Here is a 24,778-nt window from a genome sequence, read left to right as displayed (position 1 = left end):
GCCCCAAAATCATCCATCCTCCTTTTCCCAATTCCCTGAGCCCAGACAACCTAATCCGGGTGAGGGGAGGCCAAGGGTGGAGGGGTACCCAAATCTTCCCAATCCGGGGTATTACCAGAGAAGGGATAGCTACCCTTCCCGGGATCAGCCCAGGGGAGGAAATAGAGTCCCGTATCAGCCTGAGCGGGTTTCACAACTTGAGCGCCAGGTCCAAAATATGGCACGAGATCTGGGTCACATACTGAGGGCTCAACAGAACCCTCAGATGAGCATGCCACCGCAGAATGCCCCACACTCTGGACCTGGTGCTCCAGAACAATGACGGGGGCAGCACCCCGATAACCCAACGGTTCCCATGGAGGAGGCACAAGGGGAAGGGGGGTGTAAAGCCTTGGAGGAAGCTTCCTTCCCAACTTGTAAACAGCCCCTGGAAAACCAGGAACCGGAAACAAAATCTCCTACCCTTGAAAGCCTGCCTCCCAAGGAGCAGAGGGGGGGTAGGAGAAACAAAGGACCCAAACAGACCCACTTTGTGGAGGAGGTACAGGTCTTTCAATTTGAGGGAGAGGGATCCTCAGAAGATCCTGGGAAAAGGATCTTCTCCTTCAGAGATGGGGGAACTCCTCCCAAGGAAAAATGGGTCCCAAGGAATGCCAATTCATACTGGGGAGATGTGGAGACTGAGCTACCGCCACCCATCATCTCATCCCAGAACCCACAATACTGAAATCCCCTGGTTCAAACCCATCCTGGTGACTTCCTCCAAAAAGGGGGGGGTGCCCAGAACTGGAACCAGGGGAACCCACAATGGCTCTGATTTCCAGTTGCCAACTTTTTCTTTCAGATTCCCCAGGCTCTTCACAGAATCCTGCACAAATCTCTTCTCTCGCCATGTCCGAAACCAGAAAATTAGCCCACCAGTTGTCCAAAAATGTGCATTATCTGTGCCCCCTTGAGGAGAAGGAGGGAAGATATTATGCCCCGGTACAAGTACAGGGGCAGGGTACAATTTCAGCACTGGTGGACACTGGATCTCAAGCTACCATTCTGTCCAGAAGGGCCTTTGATGAACTGAATTTAGGAAGGGGAGAGAATTATCGTATTCCTCTCACCTCTCTTCCTGGACAACTCCAGAACTTTGACGGGAAGGAAATTCCCGTCGAGGGGATGGCAGATTTGGACATCAGAATTGGGCGACACAAGGTGAAACACCCGGTCATAGTAGTGACTCCAGAGGGCACCCCTTGTTTACTAGGGAATGACCTCCTGAGAAGGTTGTCACCCCTAATAGATTGCGTAAACAAAGTCCTCTGGACCCAGACTAGACGACCAATAAAATTAAAACAGAGTGTCAACCATGTTAGTTTAAATGGCACCTGCCACATGGTTGAACAAAAATCTGACCAAGTAGAATTTCACTTCCAGAACAACCAAATTCCAGACGTGACAGTGATAGCAGTAGGACAACAGACTAGTGATAGGGGGTCCTCTCTATTTCTAAAAATCAACCTTCCTTCCAGTTTAAGGTGGTATTCCACACTGGAAGGAAATACTCTGAAATTCTTTGCCAATCCACAAACAGACACTCCCACTCCTAGAGTCCAGAAAGATGTGAAATCAGCTCAGAGCCTGGCTGACATTCAGCAAATTGGAGAGCAGTGGTTCATTCCTGTTCAGTTAAATGATGGGAAGGACTCTGTTCTCGCTCGAGTGTGTGTGTGAACAACGGTAAGAGCTTCATCAGCGAAGCCATGTTCCGCCAACTCCCAAAAGATCCAGCCATTCCCACATTCAAACTGATGGACAAATGGGAAATGGATCTGGAAACACCCAATTCCAAACATCTCCTGCCAAGCAGGTGTATACTCAAAATCTCCATTGGCAAAAAGAGCATAGTCCATAATTGTTGGGTCGTGCGAGACGTCACTGCCGCCTTTTACTTAGGCAGTGACATTCTCAATCGCTTCGCCATTAGTTTGGACCTAATAAACTTCAAAGCTTGGTCCCGATTAGCAGATAATCCCATGGGCTTTGATGATCAAGAAAAAGCATTTAGGTCAGCTCAATTGCTACCTTATGCAGTTGAAATTCAGCTTAAAAAGGAAGTCACCATCCCAGAAAGGACCCGACAATTCTCCCTGGAAGTGAAAGTTAAAAGAGGACAAAAATTGAAAAACCCTGATGCTTATATACATCTAAATGCTTCTCTCCAACAGCAAGGGTTGGGGGTAAACCCAACACCATTAGTCAACATAGAACATGACACCATTCCAATAGAGGTGGATAACAGCGACTTAAAGAGTATTACTCTAGCCTCAGGCACCATTATCGGAATGGCAGTTGATGACCGACATTTTTCCATTGATTTAGGGAATGAACTGTTAGGACCGATCCCCAAGGACTGTTTTGACAGTGACAGTGATGACAACACAACACCAGACAGGTTTTTCACCCGGCATGGGGGGAACTTTGTGGTGTACGCTTCCTGCCCTTATGGTAAGGAAGGTGTGACTTGTGACTTCAGAAGGGATGAGGTGGTTTTCCAGGTCCATGAGGGCTGCCTTCCCCACCTGAAGCCGCAAGTCCAAATCAGCACTCTGACCAGGGACTTCTCCACTCAGCTGGAGGAGGCCGCTGAGATAGCCAAACCAGAAGTCTTTCCAGGCTTCAGGCAGCTGGTGGAAGAGAGAGTCAACCTAGCTGATGCCTGCGTGACTCTGGAACAGAAGCAAAAGTTGAAACAAGTTTTCTTGGATTTCCAAGATCTCTTTGCGGTAGACTCATATGACTGTGGTCGCACCGACATCCACACCACAACAATTCCCACGGACCCTGGAATGACTCCAGTGTTTGTGAAGCAATATCGTTTGCTTCTCGCATCCATGGAGTCCCTTACTGAAATAATTAAGAACCTTGAGTCCCGGGGAATAATCCGTCCAGTACACAGCACCTTCAATAATCCGGTGATGGGAATATTGAAGCCAAACGGCCAGTGGAGACTCTGCACCGACCTTAGGGAGCTCAACAAACGGGTCCATACTTCCCGATGGCCTCTGCCCTACATTGACCAAGGGCTGGCCCAGATCCAGGGGTCACAGGTATTCACTGCAATAGACCTGACCAATGGATACTGGACCGTGCCTGTCAGTAGGGAGGACCAATACAAACTGGCTTTTATCTCTGGGGGCCAGCAGTACACATGGACCCGGACTCCCTTCGGATACTTCAACTCCGGCAATGAATTCAACATTTTCCTACATAAGGCCATGCCCGACCTGGGTGCGAGGGGTAACCTGGCTTATGTAGATGATGTCCTCATCAAAAGTTCATCTGTGGAGGAACACATAGCGGAGATCCGTTATGTTCTGACACAGTTGAGGGCCGCCGGAGCAAAACTTTCCTTTCAGAAAGCACAGTGGTGTAGAACCCGTGTTAATTTCTTGGGGCATGAGATTACTCCTCAGGGTCTCTGTCCCCAAGAAAAGAAAGTGGAAGCACTCCAGAAACTGAAGGATGCCACAACTCTTCGGGAACTAAGGAGCCTCCTTGGACTGACTAATTACAGCAGAAAGTTCATTGAGGGCTATGCAGAGATCACTAGACCCCTGATTCATCTCCTGAAGGGGGGGGGGGGGTCAAGTGGGAATGGGGTCCAGAACAATCCGAGGCAGTAAGACAACTCAAAAGAAGCCTCTCACAAGCGCCTTGCCTAGCTTACCCTGTCAGAAACAAGGAGTTCTTCCTGGAGACAGGGTTCTCTAATATGTGCTTGACGGCAGTATTATACCAAAAGCATGACAAGGTCAATAAAGTAATCTCCTATGCGAGCAAAACTTTATCCTCTGTGGAGGAAAAATTCAACGATTGTGAGAAGGCACTCCTGGCAACGGTGTGGGCATTGAAGAATTACCGTCCGTTTATCCAGGGGGAACACATCATAGTGGAGACTCCACACCAGCCTCTGCAATACCTCCAGAGTGACAGAATCCGGGCCTGAAATGTGAGTAATTCCCAAATTACTTCCTGGATTCTGTCAATGCAAGGCTTTCCTGTGAAGGTCAGATATGGCCAAAACAAGAAGAGTCCCCTCGCGCAAGGTCTGGCTGACTTGCATGATTGTGCCAGAGAAAACTGTCTCGAGGACGAAAGTCTAAAGATCAAGGACAACATGGAGGCATACCTTAATTCCCCACACAAAGTCTTTGAAGAAGACAAGTATGAGGGAATGCCCACTGTCTATGTGGATGGATGCTCTTACCATGTTGACAACAACGGGGAGAAAGAACTGGTGGCCGGCGTAGGGAATGCATGGGTGAAGGAGTTTCCAGAACCCTCCGCTGGATACAAAATTGGTCCCCGAAGTAGTCAGGTGGCAGAATTGATGGCTGTGCATCAGGCCATCCTCACTGCTGTCCAGCATCAACTCCACGAACTGGTCATAATCACAGATTCGGATTATGTACGGAACGGGTTCGTGGAGCACCTGGCCAACTGGAAAACCAGAGGCATGTTATGTGCTAATAACAAACCCCTGAAACATGGGAAGCTAATCCAAAATATTGATGATCTGGTCACATCGAATGAGATGACCATCTACTGGAAAAAGATCAAGGGGCATTCCAAAGTAGAGGGACCAGAGAAAACTGGAAATTACTTAGCTGATCAGCTGGCCAAAACCGGGGCCATCCAAGAGGATCTAATAGAAATAGAGTCCCTGTTGGAGGAAATCCAGGGCACTGCTATCACTAGGTCCCAGACAAATGCTCACAATGATCTTTCAACTGCACAATGGAGTAAGGAGACCCCTGATGCTGATTTAATTACAGCTCAGAAGGGGGATCCAATTATTGGTAAGTTTTACCAACATCTTGAGGACGCTGAGAACTTCCCCCTGACGGATACCGATTACATTGGGAAAGAGGACCTAAGAGTGTTGATGAAATGTCCAAAGGTGTTCCGAATCCAAGACGTCTTGTTGGTAAGGAAATCCCAAGCTGGCCATGATCAGTGGGTGTTTCCTACCTCATTCCGAAGCCTGATGTTAAGTCACGCCCATCATGCGGCCACCGCCGGTCATAGGGGGTTTCACACAACACTGGAAATCTTAAGAGAGGTTGCATACTGGCCACACATGGGGCAGGACCTCGACCAATACTTGAAGGGGTGTCTTGTGTGTGCACAATTTCAGCCATCATCCCTCACGCACCGTGCACCTCTCCAAAAGAGGGGGATGACACTGCCATGTAGGCCCTGTAATTCGCTCATCTAGAGGAAACAAGTTACATGCTTGTTTACCGAGTGGGTGGAATGTCTCCCGGCCCCAAACTGCAAGGCAGAAACAGCAGCTGCCCTGATGATTAACCACATCTTTTCCCATTTTGGTCTACCTCAAAGGATTGAGTCACACAGGGGTAGCCACTTCACCAGTGAAGTAATGACAAAGGTGTGGGAGATACTGGGGGTCAAAAGGAAGCTACATATTGCTTGCAGGCCAGCTTCTTCTGGAGCAGTGGAGAGATACAACCGAACCATTGTGAGCATATTAAAAAAGTTTGTGGCGGATTCTGGGCCAAGTTGGGATATCCGATTACCTCTGGTCCTAATGGCCATCAGATCTACCCCTTCATCTGCAACTAAAATGTCACCATTTGAGTTGATGACTGGACGCAAGATGGTGCTTCCTCAGCATTTGCTCTACAGGACCCAGGAGCAGACACTGATAAATGCCTCCACAACTCATGAGTATGTGGAAAATTTAAGGACATGCTTTCGCCTATGCTCAGCGGAATCTAGAAAGATCAGCTGATAGCATGAAAACCCACTACGACCTGAAGACCACCAGGAAGGAATATACTGTGGGGGACCATGTCTATCTATACAATTTCCAAAGGAACCAGGCCAAACAGCGAAAATGTTAGCCTACGTGGAAGGGACCGTTTGAAATTATAGACAAGATCTCCCCTATAGCGTATGAGATCTGCATCCCCAAAGGTAGTCTGGCGGAAGGGGAAGACAAGTGGGTACATATAAATCAGCTAACGTGTTGCCATCCCAGGCACACTCTGCAACAACTGGAGGAATCCACTGGAATCCCAGAGGGGGCCGCTCCAGAGTAATTCAGTTCCAACCCTAAAATATTCCACATATAGCATATAAAATTCTGTGATTCTTGTATATATATGTTCTTGTCTCCTAATTTAAAAAAGAAAATTGAAATGTTCATATCTTCTGATTCATAAAATGTATATGTTCGCCACACCATTAATAGTGGTGGAAAAATGTCTAGGAATGTGTATTGCCGCTTTGCTTTATCATCCTAGGAGAGATGAAACCATGGAGACTGACCAAGGAGGACGACTGGGACCGGGAGCAGAGACCCGAGGGGCCTGGGGTACCGCCCAATATTCCCATCAGGACCGGCGTGGAGAACCGATCGATCCAACTGGGTGGAGGAAAAGATGCTGAACTGTGCCATTTACAGAATTGGAAGTAGATAATGCGGACATACCAGCGCAAGGGCTCAAAACCTCCTTTGCACCCAACTTCCCCTCAACTTGAATCAAAGCGCAGTCAGGCGGGGGGATTTGTCAAGGGTTTTGACCCATGATGAATCAATAGACTGGGTAGATGTGGGGATGAGCTGTCGTCGCCCATTATTCTATCCCAGAACAAACTAAATCAATAGACTGGGTGGATGTGGGGATGAGCTATCGCCGCCCACATTCACGCCAGTATCCAGGAGAACTGCGCAGGTGGCACAAGACCACTCTAAAGATTCAACCTTCTTGTGGGGGGGTTACACATAACCACTCTAATGTCAGGATGCCTATCAGAACAATAGCAAAAATCTCCTGTCAAATTCAAGACAACTCAAAAATGGATGCAGTACCGACGAATTCCCCAAGGCGGCGCTAGCGGTCTAAACTCTGACAGGAGAACTGGCTGAAAAAGGGACCTGAGTCAACAGGGACTTCAAAGCATGTTGGTTAATTGAAAATCTTAGCCACCTGCTGTTCCCAGAGGCCAAGAGGCTGGGAAACCTTAACACCTCAGATTCCCACACCAGGAGGCAGGATATCACATGAGTCTGTTGATTGATTGAAGAGAGACTTCCAGGCAGCCTGCTGGAGCCCAAACAAAAGGCTCTTTCAGTTGAATGGGGTATGTTAATTTTGAGTGTTTCCTGTCAACAGCCCTCTGCCAGCAAGGAGAGACATGTGATCACTGACCCACCCAGACTTCTGGAGGCGGACCCAAACACTTTGGGGAGTTGAATTGCAACAAATATATATTTTATAGAAACAGTGATAACTTATTGTAACCAAATGACAGGAATGTACAACTTTGAGAGCCTTAGTATGGAAAATGCCCTCACGATTTGAGTCCAAACTCCAATTTGTACCATGTTCTGGGGCAAAACCCCGCTAAATATGGATATTGTAGACACCGTATTTAAGCAAGAGACATGGAAAGTTACTGGGATATATGTAGAAGGGAAATGTACCTTTGTATAATTTTTGATGAAAATCCCATATTGCAAAACCCACTAAAATCGAAAATAAGTTGCCATTTTTGAATGCAAGCTCCTAGAAACGCCAGAGTCGGGACAGGGACTATCTTTAGTAATATATGATGTGTGTATGTGATGTCAAACAACTGTGTACCTGGGAAATATGTATTTGGATCAGGAATAGATTTGTGTGCACATTGACCAGGGGAGTGTCATTTCTGCTGGTCATAAAAATGACATCACTCTGACACACTACCCTTTCCCAAATCAGGGACCAAAGAATCCATTGACCTATCAAATCAAGAGAGGGGCAGGCTTAGTGATGCTAGCCTCGCCACCCTCTTTTTAAAACACATAAAAAGAGACTGCTGGGACAGGTAGAGGGATTCATTTTGCATTTCTGCGGATCATTTTGACGGCCGACATCCCATCCAGACAGAGACCAGAACCAGGCACCCATAGACTACAGAACTTTGAACCTAGAAGGCCCACTGCAAGCAAAAGTATTCTCAGCAGGCCTTCAGAATCCAGCAAACCTAACCAAACTATTCAACAGCCGGGCGAGCTGTTTGAATTCTTTGCCAAGAACATTTGCCAGAGACCAGACCAGAGATCCAGAGAACCACAGGCTGCTGTATCCAGAGAGCTGACCCAGACCGATGTGAGCAGAACCGGAGATCCGGATCGCTGTGAGCAGAACCGGTGCCTGATTGACCCGCCGAGCAGAGAGAACCGCCGCAGGACGTGTTGACCAGATCTGTGACGAGGCCCATTCATTTCAAAATTAGGAGTGAGTATCCGCCAGAACTGTGCAGAACCCAATCTCTTAGTTAAAATAATCTAATCCAAACTATTTCAACCTAATTGTGCTAGGAACGAGATTTAAGCTTTCCAACAAGCCTAGAACCGACTTCCTACTCCTTATACTTTTTCCGCAATCGCGATTTGCGATTTTGGCTCAATTTCTCCACTTGTCAAAATAGCAGCTCCATTCTTTCCTTTGTTAAAAATCCATTTGCAACCTGGTAATAACTCATAAATCATTGCTAAAGTGAGCCTGAACTAATACCAACAAGCATCTCTCACTCACCCTGAATCTCTAGAGGGAATTAAAATCAGTTAGCACATTTTCCCATCCGTTGCCATCACATTTAAAAGCATTTTGGGCCTGTGTTTCAAACTTCTACCTGTTTCCTCTAAGCTTGCTGGGGGGGAACTGAGTTCCGTATTGTATTTGATTGTATTCCTGAAGACTGTGTGTGTTACTTCCATCTCCTTGCATTGCATATAGGGGGGGGTGAATTGCCACCAGGGGAAAAGTGAACATATTATCTCTTGTGAAACCATATCAGTTTATTTTCTGTACTGCATTTATTCCACCTTGCATTTCCTTGAAACCATAAAGCATTTCAGCTACCTCATCCTCTATACTACTCCTAAGTAATCAAGTGTACCACTGTGACATTACTCATTGTGGATCCACATCATATGTCTCAGTGTACTATCAGATATTAATTATAAAAGTGTGATATATATATATTGTTTAATTTTCCAAATAAACCTTTTAATTTGCAAAACAAACCTACTTCTTGGCTCAGTGGGGTCAGGGGTATTCTAAGAGGGGGGTGCTATACAAGGGTTGTCATCCAGAGTACTGAACTGGACATAAAAATACATCAATAAGGGTTTTCCTCAGCATCCCAGACTAGGCATTGATTTAGCTGTAGTGTTGATTGAATATCGCTTAACAGCGTATACCAGGAAAGAAACAGTTACTTTAAAAAATAATTGGTTGTGGTAAAACAAAGTGTTGTGGAAAGAAACTTCTAACTTTGTCATCCTGACAAATTGTTGCATTAAAAAAGACAGTTGGTGTGCTATCCTGGCAAAAAGTATTCCATTGTAAGAATAATTATGATATACATCCTGGAAAGCATACTGTGTGGAGGAAACAATTGTTTTGGTATATGAACTACTAACATTTACTTTAACAGGAAGGAGGCTGTGGGGATGAAACAATTGCTTCGGTTCTTGAAGGAGTGTTTTGTGAACGAGACATTTACTTTACCAAGTGGAGCGACGCATTGGATGGAAAAAACATTTTGTGTTGAACTGAACAGAAGCTTTGTTGAATCTGAACTTTTTTAAGGGTGATCCTGAATTGATCCAGGGAAAGGGAGCCAAACCATGGTCGCAAGGAATGCTTTGTAAGAACTATATGTATCTGTACAGAAGGAGGCCTCCTAGACACGATCAGGGCAGACGTTAGGGCAAAAGAACAATCTTTAAAAGACTTAAAACATAAATATGAAGATGATAAAGAAACCGAAATCCCAGGGCAGAAAAACAAAAGGAGCTAGGAGCCTTTAGGGAAAATTCAGCAAAGGAAGATTACATTTCTAGGCATGCACTAGCAGGTGAAGCAATATGGGGAGGGGCAAAAACCAGGTGCAATGCTATCAAAATTGCTAATGACAGTGAAGAATCAGTAATACATTGACACCATCCGTGATCAACATGGAACTCCTAAATATAAGATGGCTAACATAGCAGATAATCGAGTAAAATATTACAAAGAGCTATATTGCCCTAGGAAGATGAAAAATTACCTCCAGATAAATCAATATCTGAATGACGTTGCAATGATTTGGCTCCCGCAGTAGGACAACAGACACTGAGGAGAGACATCACATTAGGGGAAATACTTGGGGTCATTAAAAATGCCACAGAATCTAAGATGACGAGCACGGATGGGTTGGTTATATAGATCTATAAAGTAACAGGGATCTGGTTGGAGTGCATGCGCTAAGAGTATGCCAAGAGCCCATTCAGATGGGTATCTTTCCAGATACTATGAGGGAGGCAATAATCACCCTATTTGCAAACCAGGATGAACCCAGCCCGGGTGAATGTTCCTCGTATCTCCCCATATCCCTTCATTAGCGTGGATAACAAAATGTATGAAAACATTTTGGCGAATTGAGTTTTGACATGCCTGTGGACATGTGTAATGCTGGATCAATCAGGATTCATCCCTGAGAGGAATATGTTATCCTACGGGCTTCGAAGAATATTTGGGATACTAAGAAGCTGAAACAGGAGATCCCAGCAGTAGCTGTCCTTCTTGATGCTGAAAAAGCATGTGATTCCATTGGGTGCCCATTCTTGTTCTCAGTAATGTGGGAAATAGGTTTGGGGTCCCAGGTTGTTAATATGGGGGCGTCTTGATATAACCAACCCAAGGAATCAGTGGGCAACTGTCACGAGGAAGTCTCTTGGGGAGAGTCATGAGGTAGGGCTGTCCATGGTTGCCGATGCTGTTCGATTTGGGGAGTCACTTGCAGCCCTGTTAAAAGAGCAACACCTACATAGCGGTCTACACTTATATCTGCATCATCTGTTAGTAACCTTGTATGCTGATGACATGATGTTGCTGATAAAGGTACCAAGGTAGAATTTAGCCCCAATAATGCTACAGGTTGAGGAATTTGGGGTCTACTCTGGATTACATATTAATTTAGGAAAATCTGTTATGTTCCTCTTGACAGATGGCACCACGGTGTACCGTGACAGGTTTGGCATTGGATGGGAAGTAGATAGCACTAGATATCTGGGATAGAGACAGCAAGAGATGCAGACTTATGATTAAGAGGAAACTATGGCATGGTGATGGACAAATTGCAGGAGCATCTGCAGGGATGGCGGGCTGTCAATTTCACATAAGGGCAAAGTTTCTATACTTGTTCACTAACATACCTCCAGTAGTAGTGGACCCCTTTTTCTCGCATCTGCAGGGAGTGCTCTCTGAATTCCTATTGGTGGGTACGCGGGGCAACGGTGGGCTGGTGTAAAATATCAGCTCTTCCTGATAGGGGAGGGCTGGCATTACCAGACTTAGAACAAAACTATCTGGTGGTGGTGCATGCCCAATTTCTATCCTTCTAGTACTCTAACACATCGGATAGGCTCCATGTACAAATTGAGAGGGCATTGTCAGTGATTGTCTATACTGTGCTCAGTGATTATGTCCATGGAGTTGATACAAAGAGGTGGATGTGGTGATGTGTACAGTACCTGAATTTCGTAGGCTGTCCAAAAAACTATAAGTAACATGTCTATATTTCCCTTTACTGCCAGCTACATATGTGACCACACATGAAAAAGTATCCATGAACACAGTTGCAAAACTGGGATTCGCCTTGCTCAGAGACTTCTTCGCAGGTAACTTTATTCTTCTGGCTACCTTTAAGGATAGGGGAGGGACGACATCACTGGATATATTTATGTGCTTTAGGATCCGGAATGCATTTAAGTCAACATTTCTCACTTTTCCAAAACAGCCCTCCACCTTTCACATCCTTCCAGACATGATTATGACACAGGGAGAAGGACATTTGATTTTCAATTTAAATGCTAAGGTAAACAGGGTACACAAGATAACAGACAGAGTGCAAGACCGCAGTGGAAGGGGGGCCTGGGTAAGGTTGTACCAGATTAGGAATGGCTGTACATACTTCAGCAGACAAAGCAGTTTTCACTAAACTCTAGGTTTAAACTGATACACTTTAATCATTTGCACCAGATATATTACACTGCAGAGAAGCTACACAAATATTACCCAGAGCCTGGTCATGAGCCCCAACCTCCATAAATCTAAAGCCCGTACCAGAACTATTTAAGGACAACACCTAAAAGTGCAGGTGAGGTACGGGATCTAAATGGGATGATGAGGGGCTTCGAGGACGGTGGTGTTGTATTGTTGAAGATTGTGATCAGAAAGTGAAAATACTGCCATGGTTGTTTGTAATTGATGATACTAATAAATATACAAAAGAAAGAAGCAATGGAGCGATTATACTTAGGTAGATGTTACAGGCAATTATTACATTGTTTGGGGTTTGAGGGGCATTTCACAACATACAATATATTGTCATTATATCAGAAGGCACTTGAGGTCAAGCTGAGAAATCAACTTTTTTTTCTCTGTGGTCTGATCCTGCCACGCACCGTACCTTTACATGTGCAAATAACACCTGTACTCTGGCACCATATCCTCCTTTACAATTGACTTCCCATGAATTCCTCTGTCTTCCTTCTCTTTTGTTGCCGGAAATGACTGGATAGCATGTGGCACATTACAAATGTGAAATAAAGCCAATATTTAAAATTCTCTAAGGATGCCTGTGCTCCTCTTCTAAAATTCTGCACAGGGAGAAGGAACGACAGATGTCACAGTCATTTTAGTTACACATGCAAATTTGAGGCTGTCCAAATGTGCTTATAGGGTTAATGATTACAAATACTTTGATGGTAGGGTGAGTGCTGTGAGAGAAAAATGTTTGCAAAATTAGTACCCAGCCCGTGTACCAGTATATATTATGTGCTTAGTAATTTAAGCATAAAAGCCTTTTATCATAGGCGCATTTGTCAAATACAATGGTCTATGGAAATTCTTACGTTCTCACATGCACTTTGAATTAATGCAAGGCCGGCAGCAACCTTTGTTGGTGATATTTGTCCACTTTTGCATTGGCAAAAAGGGTATTGAAGAGTACAAAAGGCGTGTTCCAGACAGTCCACCTTGGAATGATTACCTTCTACCAGAAAATGATTTAAATGGTTATTCTAGGTTTTGATCATGTGATTTGCTCAGTAAGACAAGTGTAACATTCTTACTATAAGTACAATATATACTGAAAGTGATCAATAAAAATGAAGATTGTAACATTTTAAAAAGAGCAATTTTACAATGTTATACTATTAAATAATTCAATTTTGAATAGCTTTTTTTGCTGACAAAACACAACATTTCGTTTTTCAAAATGTCCTTTCTTGGAAAGAGTCTCTCTCAGATTGAAACCAATAAGCTGTATTTTCCCTAAGCAACAAGGCAGTGTTACAATAAACACAAACCCTCAAAATTAACAAAGAGGGAAAATAACAAACACAGTTGAAGACCGTGCAGCATGGTCCTCTGCTCCCCTCCAAAGTTTGTTAGAACCCCAGCACCTGCTGCTGAGGCTATCTGTGTCTTCCAGACCTCCCCTGGCACGGACAATGCACGCTCACTGTGAAGGCAACATTCCAGCTGGACATGCGCAATGACAATGTACAACTCCAAATACCAGACTGGGCTCCACTTTGGGGGTGCCTGCGGTGCAACGGTACTCATTCTACGTTTCATCACCAAAAACAGCCCCTACCCCATAACAGATATTTGTGTTTTTCCACTGGTTGTGTTTTTGTCAGCAAAAGCTGGAGTGGCTCTACCATACAATGTGACTTGCCGAGAGAGAGAGAGAGAGAGAGAGAGGGACATAGTCATAGATTTGGTGTCAGCGAGAGAGAGAAAGAGAGAGAGAGAGAGAGAGAGAGAGAGAGAGAGAAACAGAGGGCTCTAGATGACACACCGCTATTAAAATATATTGCACAGTTTACATAAAATTAAAGCCAAGATTGCAAAAATGGCTTTTAGAAGAGGAGAGAAGCATTCCCAGCAAGTGGAAGACAGAACCCATGGAAAGCAAAGCGGGAGAAGATATATTGTATTTGCTAAGTGGCCCAATTTACAGCCTTGGCACATGAATTCTAATTACAGCTTTGCCAGTTGGCCACAGATTGTGTAATTCTGGAAATCACGTTATCTCCATATGGCTCAAATTGTAAAATGTGTAATGTAAGCTTGTAAAAACAAACCATTCAGTGTGCCATTTAGTACTTCCACAGTTATGTATTCCTCTTTGCATCACGTTATGGTTTCTGTAATTCATTCCAAACTGGATTTAACACAGCATAGGGATGTACTATTCTATAATTTATCATGTTCCCAAAACACCTGCTCATCAGGAAACTCATTCAAACTAAAACAATGTCTTCAAACAGGTTTTGAATATAAACTACATTCCTGGGATGCAATGACAGTGCAAGACTGGCTGCAGGGTCCACCTCATCTCGTTACTGAACATTCGAGAAACATTCGAGAAATACGCCACATAGGGTTTTTTTCACTGCCGTTTATTGACCTCCCTCAAACGCTATCTTTGATCATAACATAGCCTTAGACTGATGGAGGGGTCATTATCACTGGATAAGGACTTTCCCCTACGTTAAGGCCCAAAAAGGAAGCAGTGGTGCTTACGTTTAGGAAGGATAGCTCAGGGGTAACGTGTTCGCCTTGGAAACAAGACGCCACGGAGCAACACAGGTTCGATCACTGTGTCTGCGCTTAGAAACCTCTGGGTATTAAGCACATTATAAATAACCTATCATATCATAACAGTCATTAGGCCAAGCAATAATTACCTCCTTCCAAGGTCTATACGGAGTTTAGTACATAGTGGAAATAGCAATATAGCTTTTGGAACTGCAATGAAGTAAAAATAGTTACTTTAATAGGGAGTAAACACACAAAACGGGTTACTACATTAACTGTGGTTTTATGTTGTAATATTTAAATTCTGTGTTCTCCATTATGTAAGCACTTTATTTGTACATGTGTATGAACTGGTCCTGTTTTAGCATGAGCATGTATTAGGTTCTATGTCAAAGTGAACCGTTTCTGTATACAAACGTGAATGCATTGTTCCATCTTTCATTTCACATACTTAGCAGTGTTCAGTGAGACGTTGCCCGTCACTTGAAGGTTCAGTGAAATAAGCATCCTGCCAGTGAGGGAGTGTTTTGTTGAAATAAATCTTGCTGCGAAGTAGCAATTTCTTCAAAGCAGAGGAATGCTCTCTCTTGTATCTGGGTCTGCTTCTGAAGTCAGAATGTTTTGAATGCAGCCAGTACTTGTAGTTATTTAATGCATTCTTATCATTCTGATTAGTTAAGAGGTGGTCAATAATGACATTGCAGAATCTAAGACCCCAGTGCTGAATTGAGTACATGAACAAACATGCATCCTAAATTACTATTTACGATGCATTATAGAGATGTGCATGTGTTTTGATTAAATGTTTTATTTAGTTATTATTAGCCAACAAAGAGCACATCATTTATTTACCTAAAAAATAACAATGAATGAGCTAACCACACTAGGATGTTACCTATAACTATCTGATTGCACAGGTGTTCGGAGTCGTTGCATCGACATTTCAAATTTCTTTGTGTACAGCCTGCCAAAACAACATATGCAATATCATTACTCTTTCTTATTGTTCAACTTCTCCTGATGTCTCCACCTGTTTTATCTATGGTGTCCCCATCCCACTGGTCTCATAATTCCTTAAATTCTTTTATCTTTCCCAATGTGTCCTAATCTTCACACACCATTCATTATTTCTATTCAAAATATCTTACACTGATGTAATTCCTCTCCATAGAATGTACTACTGATCCATTTCTAAATCTACTGCCTGCTCTTCAACGCTGGTCATGCTTCTTCATGATATTTACATCATCCAAATGAACATGTACACTGAAATTGTTCTCTAACCAGGTGGCTATTTGGCTCGGGTGAATTTTGAAATCTCAAGCTAAATCAAATCCTTTTTTTAATAAATATGCAGTCACCAATCGTTAGGAGACTCGCTGGTGTTTATCAATAATGCATGATGAGTGTGCCCAAACTCATCTGAACTCTGTAGCCTAGTCACAACAAGATGGCTTGTGAGATGCACACTGTGAGCCACTTAATGCAATGTTTTGCCTCCAACAAACTCTGGGATTTAAATGCCAACCTACTATATTTTAATGTCTGCCTCCCCTTCAACCTAATCCTCTATCAATGTTCTACTTCAAATGGATCCCTTTTAAAGATCCTGCGATTCCATAAACTAAATCTTATTTCAATGTTCTACCTCTTCCTCAATTACCCTTGCAACCTTGTGCCTCCTATTGCGAGACTGATCACAACTCCAACTTAGTAGTCATACAACACATACCAATTAACCTGGAAAGGTTTGAGCCAGACGATATATATGAACATGCCCTATAATTAAGCAATATTGCTATTAGTACCCCGGCCTGCAAAATATGTCTGACCAGGGCACTAAAAACAATTTTTTCTGTTCCGAAACGCTGCAGCATTTCGGGACAGAAAAAAAAAAAATGACCAAGAAAATGGCCGCCGGGAAAGGGAAAATGGAGTCCGTTTTCCCTTTCCATGGCGGCCATCAGGAGCGGACGCGCTGGGAACAGAGGTATTCCCCGCGCGTCCACTCCCAAAAAAAAAAGAAGCAGAAGGTAAGTGGGGTTGGGAGGGCGAAAAAAAAAAAGTACCTGCGTCCCCAGCAGGGGACGATGGAAGCCTCCAGCCATGTGGAGGTGCGGAGCGGGGATGGCCCCGCTCCGAGTCTCCACACGGCTGGAGATTGCCATCATCCCCCACTGGGGACGCAGGAGCAAGAAGGTAAGTGGGGTGAGGAGGGAGGGAAGGGAAAAAAAAAACAAAAAAGAAAAAATAGGCTTACCTGAGTCCCCGGTGGGGGGCGAAGGCAGCATCTCAGCCGTGGGGAGGCTCGGAGCAGGGATGGCCCCGCTTCGAGCCTCCTCATTGGTTGAGGGGCCGCCACGCTCCCCGCCGAGGACAAGGCGGCTGGAATCCCGGTCGAGAATCAAAGGATTCTCGGCCGGGTAAGGACACGGCGAGGGCCAATCAAAATGCGCATTGCATTCTGCTTGACTCTCGCCGGGTACTAATATGTGATGCAATTGACACCAGAGAGGATAGAGGCATTTCACTCACTGTAACAAAGCTTTCAGAAGATCTAACATCAGCTGTCCTCAAACGTATTGTAGCCAAATGCTCTGTAATATAAGCTCAGCTCTGCTTTTGGTTACTTGGTTGAGCTCAAGCCATAACAAATCATAAAGTGTTGGGTGAAATGAAAGATGTCCCAAAACTCGAAAATAAAACAGAGTGGTTTTAATACCAAAATAATTCCGACAATTTAATTAAATATGAATATGGTAGTAGGGTAAGGGGTTATACTGGGTGGGGTGCGGTTGGGGTTGGGATGGGATTAAAAGGATAGAAAAACGGGGGATTTGGGAGGGCCCAAATTAAAGCAAAAAAACAATTCAGTATTTTTGGGGTATTTTGACTTCGGTTTAATTTAACACTCTGATTTTACCTTTGGTAAAATCACATATAAGCATAATAAACTGTCAAGTTACATGTCAGAATTCTAATCCCAGAGTGGAGGCCATGGTGTTTTCATGAAAAAAAGATGCAGGGCTAAACCAGGCAAAGAGGAGTCTTTTCAATGCATTTTAAATGGTTTGCTGAGAAAAGTTAAATGTAGTCATCCATTCTTGCAAGTTCCCTCAATTTGGAGTGAAGTGTCGGCTGTCCTTAAAAAAGATTCATTGGCCTTAGCTTAGACTGGTCGATAGTCATGTTACAAAAAGTCGTACAATGAAGAAAAAGGGAAGGACAGGGGCAGGTGTCCCTGGCTGCTGAAGCAGTAGTGAGTCCTTGTGCTAACGCCGGTTTCTCCTCATCAGTTACTTTCTGGGGGTCGGAGCTCTCAAACAGGGTCTGCTGACAGAGAAGAATCCAGTGAAGTAGTTATTCCCTGGCTGGACTCAAAAAGGAGCTTTTTCTTCAGACAATGACACTGAAAAAAATGCATGGAGCAGGATGCCACTCCATCTGAATAGCATGTGGCCCACAAGGGTTAATCCAACTAAGGCAAGGTGACCTGGCTGTACTTTCTGGGAGTGCTCGGTTGGCCATCCAAAACATGATATTTTGTAATACATTTATACTTTTAAAGGATTTTTCTTGTTTGGGTTCATCAAGACACTGAGAGGTGGGAACCGGATATATCTGCTCAAGGGCTCTGGAGGATGGACACTGCTCTTTCTGCAGCTCAGGAAACAGCTCAAGACCTTCCTCTTCAAGGAATGGCACCTCCCTAACACCTGGGTCCACACACACCCTGCACTTCTCTCCCTACCTGAGACTCAGTGATCTGCTCTCCACTGTCTCCTCCCTTGGTTTCTTGTAGATCCCTTGCTGGCTACTGCCCAGCCATGCCCCCTGTAAGCTCCCCGCGACCTTCTTCTCTGCTTCCCTCACTACATTCTTCCCCCTAGGATTGTAAAGCTTGTTGCTGCTTCCCAAAGCTAGGTCCGCACTCAGTAAAAAAAAATGAATAATAATAATAATCCGGCCAAATAAAGTGAACCAAGAATATTTGTAGGTCACCCTCCATACATTTCGGATGACCGCCAGATATTCATGTGTAATGTGGGGCTTCTGGAACCACCCTGTAATTCTGGTCAGGCTTTGTGCTAGAAATAATGTTTTGGTTATTGGTCGATAAGGCGGGCCTTCTATCAAAAATATAAAAGAAATGTGTTTTTCATGCTAGAAATAGATTTAAAATGATTTCCAGAATGCAGACAGCTCACTCTAGAAACTTTTATATTTCCAGCGCAAAATCCATCCACATTGGAAATAGTGTTTATTTTATGTTTACGGTGAGGCCTGTGAGATAAAACTGTGCTATACATTTAAGAAATACTATTTCTAGAAAGTGTGGGTCTCAGTCTAACAGAAATATACATTACATATGGCTTAGCCGGACCAGCACTAAAATTGGTATGTATTCTATATGTAGCAGAAGGCTGCCCACTGAAAACCATTTTAAAAAAGGAATACTAGTACAAGCCAATATCTATTAGAAACCCCAAAATTGGGTAGCTCAGGAAAACAATTTACAATGCCCTGCAGAGGCATGCATAGTGGCCCCAAGACAGTGACGCAGGTATCTAGGTGCCCTGCTGAAAATGGCAGCCCATCCTCCCCCACAATGCCCTTCTGCACTAACCTTCTCTGCTGAATGATTACACTGGTTTGTTGATTCAGTAGAAATGGAATAGTCTGAAATTGATGCGATTTGTGTTTTGGGCAAATAAGGTCGTCCAGAGCCATCTACCAGCAGTTAGGCACTTGAGCAAATCTGGTAAGACGAGGACTTATCCTTTCATGCATAACTGATGCAGTCTTTCACTGGATACAAAGCATTCTGTTGTGAATTATTTCTCCTGACCCATTATTGTTAGTGACAGGCTACTGTTGACACAGTATTCTGAGGGACAGCATGGCTTCTCTCACAGTATAAACAAAACACTGTAAAGGGGCCTAATTGAGTATACAACTCCTACCCTATCTCAAATTTTGCTTATGACACACACAAAAAGATTTGTTTAAGCTTATAGGTGATTATATCACTAGCTATATCCCCTGACAAGAATTGAACTTGCCCTATTTTAGAGGGAAAGCAAGCCCTAGACAGCAGTGCTGGTCTGCTGATCAAATAGGGATAGTGAAATTCACCATCATGTGGGATGCGAGCATTTAGCAGTCTGAATGGAAGTAAAACCCACAGAAAAGATGAAGATTTGAAAAATGACTCACCTTTGAATAATCTCATCACACAATAGTAACTAATCGAGAACTGCAGAAGAGGTTCTAGAACCTGAAGCATGCACCCACTGACTAAGTTGCAAAAAACGTTGACCACTTTTTAAGGATATCCTTTAATGAGATTACCCTAATCAATAATATATTTTTATTTATATTGCATATTATATTGCATACATATTCAGTTGAGGGTAAAAATGAAAATGCTGACATCCCTGTCTGAATGTTTACATTTTATACATAGTGCGATTAAACCTCTGTATTGGGCATTTTGTAGTATGATAATTATTCTTTCCTTGTAAATTCTTTTCAATTTAGTGTTCCAGTTTTTTAAAATGTTATATTCGTGTGAAGCTAAAGTTGGATTTCCAGACTGATTTTGAGCTAGTGCTCAGAATATCACTATACTTAATGGTTAGGTGGCAGACCATAGTGCTGTCAAGTGCTAGGTTTCCCTACAAGGCAAGTTGAGTTCCTCTGATAGGATATAAGCAGTGACATAATCACCTAAAAGTGTAAAAGAATCTTCTCTCACATTAGACCACACATTGTTGTGTGATTAGAATAGGAGCTTGTGGAAACAAATCTGATGGGGCATCCTTTTCCCTGGCAGTACCACTGCGATTTGTCCTAACAAATATATTTTCTAGGCAATATTTTTCTTGCCAATGTATTTATTAGTGGTGGGCATTATTTCTCAGGTGACAAGATTATTAAGGAACAAACACGATTATTAAGGAACAATGGGCCTCATTACAGGTATGGATGTGCAGTACAAATGGAGGTAAAGTGGCCGTAATTCCACTACCACCACTTTACTGCTGCATTACAGCACTGCTGTACTAAAAGTCATACGATAAGGCTGACATTTTACCTGTAGCAAAAAACTGGGGTAAATCTTCCACCTCAACAAATAAAATCAGTTGATTTACAGCACCATATTACTGCACACAGAAAATCTGCAAAGAAATCCCCACAAATCCTACAGTCCAGAAATGCTGATTTGTACTGCCTTACCACCACTCATGATCCTGTGATTATGCCACAGAACTGAGTGGTAATACCGGTGACCAACTTTGGTATTAATTGTGCGGCATTACTGACTTATTACTGCCAAAACCGTGATGATGAGGCCAAGATATTTTCAAAGATAGCATTCCAAAAGACCTTCCTCGATATAACTAAGTATTCTTGGAAGGGAAGGGGGAGGTCATTATTAATTAAAATACAATATTCAGATCAGCAAGTATTCAAACATGCTATGATACCTCATTACACATGATGTGCTTCATGCATGGGGTAGGATAAATGTTCTTGAGTGATCACAACTCTGAAGTGTGTTAGGGCTACCTAATCCTTTATCATGAAACAATTATACCCACAAAAGGAAGTGTGCTTGAGGCACCCAACTCTTCGCTTGTGAATGGTCTTCAAAATCTATCTTTGACAGATATATTTGGAAAAAATAAGTGCACATTCTCTGTCTGTTCTATTAAAGACATAGATATTGGAAGACAACCTACCAGACCATCTTAACATTTCCCTCAAATGTGTTTGATTTTGACCAGTAAGCAAAAACGTGGCCTGCCAGTATCCTTTAGTGCTTTAGTAGATGACCCTCCAGCTTCTCTATCAAAATCCATGATGTTTACATAATGACCATAGCAATCCTTTTTAGATCTGGGAAGAGAGTGCTTCAGCTCTCTGTCTGAGCTCTTGTAGCAGTATGTACAGGGGTTATGGTATCTGTCTGCTGCTCAGTGATGCACAAATAGTACATAAAGGTAAAAGTTGTTTTATAGTGGCTGAAATGTTGTAGATGATGTTGCAGATATGCAAGTTATGAAAAGAGTTGTTGTGTGCACATTTTAAGAGGTTCCCCAATATAGTCTGCTTGGTACATTGAATTTTTGTACTGCACCAGAGTGTATTTGAAGAGTCTAATAACAAAGCTGCCAATCAGTTTCTCCATGAAGCCGAAGGTGCCTCCTATTGGGCTATTGCATCTTAATTAAAACAGCATTTTTAAGGGTGCAATTGTAATGGTAGGGCACAACAAACAATGTTATCATTTAGTTGTGTGTGTCAGTCCAGTGATAATGTTTCTATTTATTGTTTATTTTCCTTGTGTTTGACCGCTTTGAGTTGTAGGATGTTGCAATACATTTTAGTGAAGTCATTACTGGACATTAGCAGCCGGGGTGGAGGGAGCAACCAATCAGGTTGCTCAGATTGGTGGCTGAATCTACTGATCCAAGCTTGCATTCCAAGCAACCTGACGCCTGCTTCCCCTGGCCCACCATCTTCCCCTCACCCTCTCTTGCCCTTCAATGTCCCATCCCTTCCCACCCCCACTTACATCATGCCTTCAGCAGCAGAAGCGGAGCCCCCGCCACTGCTGCTCAGTCTTCCTGCTGGCCATCATGGACGTGGAAGAGGGAATCCACATGGAGCCTAATCTTCCAGCTTTATGGCGTCCATCTTGCATCAGTTTTTTTGTATGAATGAATGGGACACTGCGAGCCATCCCATTCATTTATACAAAGACACGGATCCCAGCATCCCAAATTAACGGATTGGTAACCGGGGGGGCTAATGAGTGAAAAGGCAATGGGGATCCTCGCTCGGGCCTATTACCTTGATTCCTGTGGAATGGGTGATTACTGCTTGATTATTGACAGGGAATGTTTTTCCTATGTGTGTTTTTCTTCTGTATTATAATTCTGATCCGCGGAACGTAACAACCATAGATGATAGTGAATAAGTGTCTGCATTGTAGTAGAAAATCTCTTCAGTGGCATAATCACTTGTCTTGACCTTGTATTGTACTGCAAATGTTTGTCCAAAATCAAACACATTTGTTGATATAGCACTATTTCCCCAAATAATTTAATTTTAAGGCGACTATGTTTATTATCCCACCTCTGTCCGTTCATGCAACTCTTCTCCCTCAACCCTTTGAAATTCCTCCTATCTGCAAATATATAACAAGATTTACAGAATGAAAGTGTTAGTGCCCAATACAAAGAACAGGGCTTTCTGGGTATGCAAATGAGATCTGGTTGTTATCGGTTGCATGCAATGTAGGTGTTGGTCAGAGAAATGAAAACAGAAATTAGGCTACAGAGAAAATGGGGAACTTGTCCTTACCGTCTACATTTGCCAAGCCAGGCATTTAGTTTTGCTAACGCTTAACTGACAAAATGTGATTTTGAAATTCATCCAGAAAACAGATTCTTTTTGGGGGATTGGGATATCAACTCATGGCTTCCTTTCAAATGTCCCCATACCTTTCCCATGATGTTTTGAGCTCGTTGTGCATCTATTAAGCACATGCCCTTAGAGAAGAGATTGGGTATCATTGCAGTGTGTATAAAACACAAAAAGCCTTAGAAAAAATATCAAACCTCATCAATAGTCAAATACGGAATAAAGCAAATTATTACAAAATAAAGTGCATTTTGTGTGAGTATTTAGTCTACATTTCAATGCTGTGTAATGTAATCATTGGACTCAGTTAGCAAAGTCATTTAATATTAGCAGCCTGTAGTGAATGGAGGATATGGATTACCTGTGCGGTATACAAAGTTGCCCTCTGTTTCTGACGATGACGGAGATACTAATTCTTCTTCAAACTCATTGGAGCTAAATGACCCCGAATGGTTTCTTTGCCTTGACTTTTCCATCATGGCTGCGTTGGCAGCCATCACATGCCTCAAAGAGTCATTGAGATAGCGGTGCAACAAGCTGCTTTTGTATTTTGGTGGAGACACATAGTCCTCATGAGCGCCAGCCTCCGGCCTCACTCCTGCTTTTATTACCGAGCCTTCAGTTTTGATCACGGTGTGGTGGACCGGTTTACTATATTCACATTCATTCATGTGGTTTCTCGTAGGATTGTCCCCATCTGGAGAAACAAAGAAAGGAGCTCTTTAGTTATTGTTAAGCAGTGATTCTTCAGATGGATGAGCTGTGTGATACGCAGGTCTCTCCCAAATAGGATGACCAGAACAATGCACAATATTTCCTACAACTCAATTGGAAAACATGCACATATTATCATGTAAACTTCAAAACAAACACATCCTTTTAGCACAATAACTTGAAATGATTCTGATTGCTTAACATCAAGGATTTCATACTACTAACATGCCTTGAGCGCAAGAAACAGTATAGTCACATATCTTTGGCAGGATTCAATTAGTGAAGCCATGTGATGAACTGAGTTCTGCCCTGCAGAAGTACAAGGATGAGTAGAGAATAAAGTGCCTACTCAGCCCTCACACTTCTACAAACCAAGATTGAACTAATCACAAGGTGAAACAGGCACAGTTAAGAGATATACCTCCTTCAACGTTTGCAGTAAAGTAGGCTGAGGGAAGGCTGCACTGCCAAGAGGAGTGGGAATGTAATTCAGTAGCAACCCAAACCACAAAGAATAGCAGTCCAAAGTAAAAGGAATGTCCAATTAAAGCAATATACAAAACATATATATACTTTAATAAAGCATTCCATATGCAATAATACTAAATAGAAAACACTTCACAAACTCACCCCAGTAGAATATGCAATATATCAAGATGCAACACTCTGGGTGTAGTGGCACAGGGTGGAAAGGCAATAAAAAACAAATGTTCAAAAAAGATATCTTCTTGAGTTGCAAAAGAGATTAAAGTGACCTAACCAGTCTCTAGGGCCCAAATGCATATGGGTGATGGTTATCTGTCAACAGTACCTTTGCAGTGTCTTTGCGTGTCGACAGTAAACCAGACTTCTCTGTGCTGTTTGGCGATTCGAATGGGGCCGAAAGGGTTCAGTCGCACTGGTCTAGGGGCAAGAAGATGTCAAGGCAGGGTTGAACAAAACAATGCTGCAGTTCGAAGGGTTACACA

At 43.2% G+C, this 24,778-nt stretch overlaps 1 protein-coding gene across 2 annotated transcripts in view; it reads right to left on the bottom strand.

Moving 5' to 3' along the window:
* Nucleotides 1-24,778, bottom strand: part of MKX (mohawk homeobox) — a 381,505-nt gene that overhangs the window by 247,767 nt on the left and 108,960 nt on the right. For both annotated transcript variants that reach the window (XM_069648109.1, XM_069648111.1), the window contains exon 5: nt 23,458-23,793. In XM_069648109.1, the coding sequence (XP_069504210.1) occupies nt 23,458-23,793 (336 nt within the window). The remainder of the gene's footprint in view (nt 1-23,457; nt 23,794-24,778) is intronic.

The sequence above is a fragment of the Ambystoma mexicanum genome, chromosome 2q (assembly GCF_040938575.1).
Source record: "Ambystoma mexicanum isolate Mex_15411 chromosome 2q, UKY_AmexF1_1, whole genome shotgun sequence".
In the NCBI taxonomy this organism is placed as follows: Eukaryota; Metazoa; Chordata; class Amphibia; order Caudata; family Ambystomatidae; genus Ambystoma; species Ambystoma mexicanum.
This window is presented reverse-complemented; position numbering and strand designations above follow the sequence as displayed.